The 3,823-nt window shown below is 34.1% G+C and overlaps 1 protein-coding gene across 1 annotated transcript; it reads left to right on the top strand.

Moving 5' to 3' along the window:
- Positions 1-1,119: 1,119 nt before the first annotated feature.
- Positions 1,120-2,055, top strand: LOC123826706 (olfactory receptor 51A4-like). The gene has a single exon (XM_045850712.1). It carries the CDS (start codon positions 1,120-1,122, stop codon positions 2,053-2,055), a length of 936 nt encoding a protein of 311 aa, XP_045706668.1.
- Positions 2,056-3,823: the final 1,768 nt, after the last annotated feature.

Raw genomic sequence — 3,823 nt, 5'->3', positions numbered from 1 at the left:
TAAAAGTTATAATGGCAGAGAATATTCAAGAGTAAAGAAATATTCAATGCATTGACTTTCAGGTTGAAATGGTTAAGTTTCAAGAAAAATAAGTTAATTATAAATCTCCATTTGTGTACTACACATTGAACTGCAGAACACTATAATAAAGAGAACATCCTACATACTAGAAGAGGGGAGTAGAAATCTTAACTAAAAAGAATGAAAGATATGTGCCAACCAGCAAGAGATAGGTGTATATGAAAAGTCAATTGAGTAGTGTTTTTTGAAGGATTTCTTTATGGAAGTGTATACAGGGTTAAGGGGATGAAAGAAGATACAGAATCATTTAGGGATCTGTTGTAGGAAGGGAGGATACAAAAGATAATGACCAGCATGGACTGACAACAGATTTTAGCAACAAAAATCTGTACTATTGCCCTATATGACTAGTCATCATTAAGAAAATAACAGAAAATAGATGATCCTATAAATAATAGCAACCAATTCATAAGAATTCTAAGAATAAATTTTATAAAAATATAAAAATCCCTATGAATAAAATGATATGACCAATCATTTTTGAGAGACATAAAAAATGCTTTGAAGAAAGGAAACAAAACCTATGTTTACATTAGAGGACATTGAATAAAATACATTATTTGTCTCTGAATTTTATGTAAATTTATGAAAAATTTAAAGAAATTCTTAACAGTACATAGATTGTAACATTTCCACAATAAAAGAAAAAGCCTCAAGTCTTGAACTGGATAATAGACACCTTCATAAGCATTTTAGTTGACTCATCAGTCATTGTATAGAATTTATATCTGTTATAGTCCATATTTATTATAACCATATCTGTTGCAATCCATATCTGTTGTAATCCACATCAAGGTTCCATTTTGGTAACAACTTGTTTTCCTTCTCTTTGTTTTTGTTTTTAGTTGGATATTGATATCTACTTCCCTATTTTTTTTTTCATTTAGGTTTATATGTAAGGATTATATGTATATCATTTGGATTACTAAGACCTCAATGATTACAATAAGATAGAGTCAGGCATTTGAGCCACTCTATTTAGAGCACTGCAGGAAGCCTCTCCTGAGCCTCTCATCTTGCTTCCCTTATACACCTGGCATGCATATCTTCAACACCTCTGAAATTTCTACCTTCTTCCTGATTGGAATCCCCGGGATGGAGCCTGCCAACATTTGGATCTCCATCTCCATTTGCCTCATTTACCTTGTTGCCATCCTGGGGAACTGTACCATCTTATTTTTCATAAAAACAGAGACTTCTCTTCATGAACCTATGTACTATTTTCTCTCCATGCTGGCTGTCTCTGACCTTGGGTTGTCCCTCTCCTCTCTGCCTACCATGCTAAGGATATTCTTGTTCAATGCTCCAAGAATTTCCCTAGATGCTTGTATTGCCCAAGAGTTTTTCATTCATGGATTCTCAGCTATGGAATCATCAGTACTTCTCATCATGTCCTTTGATCGCTTTATTGCCATTTGCAATCCTCTGAGATATACCTCCATTCTGACCAATGCCAGAATCACCAAAATCGGGGTTGCTTTTTCTCTCAAAAATTTTTTGTTGACCCTTCCTTTCCCTTTCACATTAAAACGTCTTAGGTACTGTAAGAAAAATATCCTTTCCCATTCCTACTGCCTACATCAGGATGTCATGAAGTTGGCTTGCTCTGACAACAAGGTCAATGTCATCTATGGCTTATTTGTGGCTCTCACAGGCATCTTAGACTTAACATTTATTTTCATGTCCTACATACTGATACTAAAAGCAGTACTGAGCATAGCATCACAGAAAAAAAGGTTCAAAGTCTTCAATACATGTGTTTCTCATATCTGTGCTGTACTCATCTTCTATGTTCCCATTATCTCCCTTGCTGTTATCTACCGGTTTGCCAAACACAGTTCTGCAATTATTAGGATTCTCATGGCTGATGTTTTTCTCCTGGTACCTCCATTGATGAACCCTATTGTATACTGTGTGAAGAGCCAGCAGATCAGAAATCTGGTTTTAGGGAAACTGTGTCAGAAACACAGTTGACAGAAATGTTTAACCACAATAAAAACCTAACCAGTTAATGACATAGAATACGTAGACTGAATCGATAAGGAATTACACATATATTAATTATTGTGAAATACCATCTTTCAAATGTTTATTAAGAATGGAGAATCAACCTTGTAAATTTGTTGGATTAGGATTTAGGATTAAGGGTTTTATGTAAACATAAAATGCATTCTAAGGTTCCATTTTCACCAGCTTGCTTTACCAGTGTTATGAACACAACATACACTTGCCATTTTTATCATGCTTAAAGTAGTATTTTATGTGTCCATTTGAGAATTAACTGTTTACATTTATAGGACAAGTGGGTAGTGATTAGAAGTGACAGAGGATTGCTTCTTTTTTTTTTTAAGAAATCCCCTTCAACACATCATTTTCACTTTTACGAGGCATGTGTATGCTCCCAGGAGTAGAAATGGAGCTGGGCAATGACACATACACATGAAAGCAATAAAACAAATAAATATGCACACGTGCAGAATTTTAAAACACAAAAAGAATTTAATTCATTCATTAATTTTAGTTTTAATTTGTCCTGCCTGAGCATTAAAATATCACTTTCTAAATTATGGAGGGTAGAAAGTTTTTTTTCAAGTTTCTATCGGAGTTCTAACTAATGCCATAACTCATACTGTGTGTAATTTATGTGTGTCTTTCCCATGCAAGAATGGGAGAATTTTTCTTGATAAAGAAAAATCTTCAAAAAAATGTATCATTACAGTTCTTACAAAGACATAAAATGAACATTTATTAAAGAGCTTGTTTAACTTATTTTTAATGAAAGAACCAGGGAAAGGATTTAATCAGTTTAAAGGACAGCCCATATAAAAGATACATTTATAGATAGCAATGTTGATATTAATTTGCAAATGAGTATAAATATGGCTTCTTCCACCATCCTTGAAGGACACATGCCAACTGACTTTCCACCAGAATTTATTTGCATGTCTACTATTATAAATTACTTTAATTAGTGTATTTTTTAAAAAATAACAAGCCCAAAATGTAGTCATTTGCCCTGAGACAGCATACAATTGCAACTTAACTCTTCCCAGAAATGTGAGTTTTATCAGTCAATCTGAAGTTTTCTAATTAGTCCTAGTGAGGTTATCTGATGATAAAATCTCTGCCTTTCCCTCCTCCCAAAAGAAGAGAACCTGGCCTGAAGCAGTGCTTTCTTTTGTTAATGACTTCCCCGCTCCACCTGTTTCTGCCTCCTTGTTTTTCCACTTCACACAACTTCTCAGAGCACAGCTGAATTTTTGTTTTTTAACAGCTATTGGTATCTACAACTTTCAGAGCTGGAAAATAGCTGAAAAGCAATAAAAACACAAAGTCCTCACATAATCAGAATTACATACAGTAATCCATAAGGGTGTGTTCTAAACATGTAAAGTTGTCCATTGAAGTATACATTTCCCCCTACTGTCTCCCTCATTTTAATAAAATAGAATTTCTAAGAAAGCTTATTCTTGATTACAAAAAAAGGCTTGCCTCATCAGATCTGGCCTCATTATTTACACAAATGCAGAATGTTAATTTACCACACAGGACTTCTTAAGTTTGCAGCGCTAAAGATGTCCATAAAGAAGACTTCCAGCCAAGATGGAGGTGTAGGTAGACACACTGTACCTCCTCACACAACCAAAAGAAGGAAAACAACAATTTAACAAATAATACAAAAAACAACCAGAGCTGACAGAAAATCGAACTGTATGAAAGTCCAACAACAAAGGAGTTAAAG

Source organism: Phyllostomus hastatus, unplaced genomic scaffold, assembly GCF_019186645.2.
Source record: "Phyllostomus hastatus isolate PE091 unplaced genomic scaffold, TTU_PhHast_1.1 phas_contig_845, whole genome shotgun sequence".
Classification (NCBI taxonomy): Eukaryota; Metazoa; Chordata; class Mammalia; order Chiroptera; family Phyllostomidae; genus Phyllostomus; species Phyllostomus hastatus.
This window is presented reverse-complemented; position numbering and strand designations above follow the sequence as displayed.

Coding starts and splice junctions, on each gene's coding strand:
- LOC123826706 (XM_045850712.1), top strand. CDS start 1,120: ATGCATATCTTCAACACCTCTGAAATTTCTACCTTCTTCCTGATTGGA.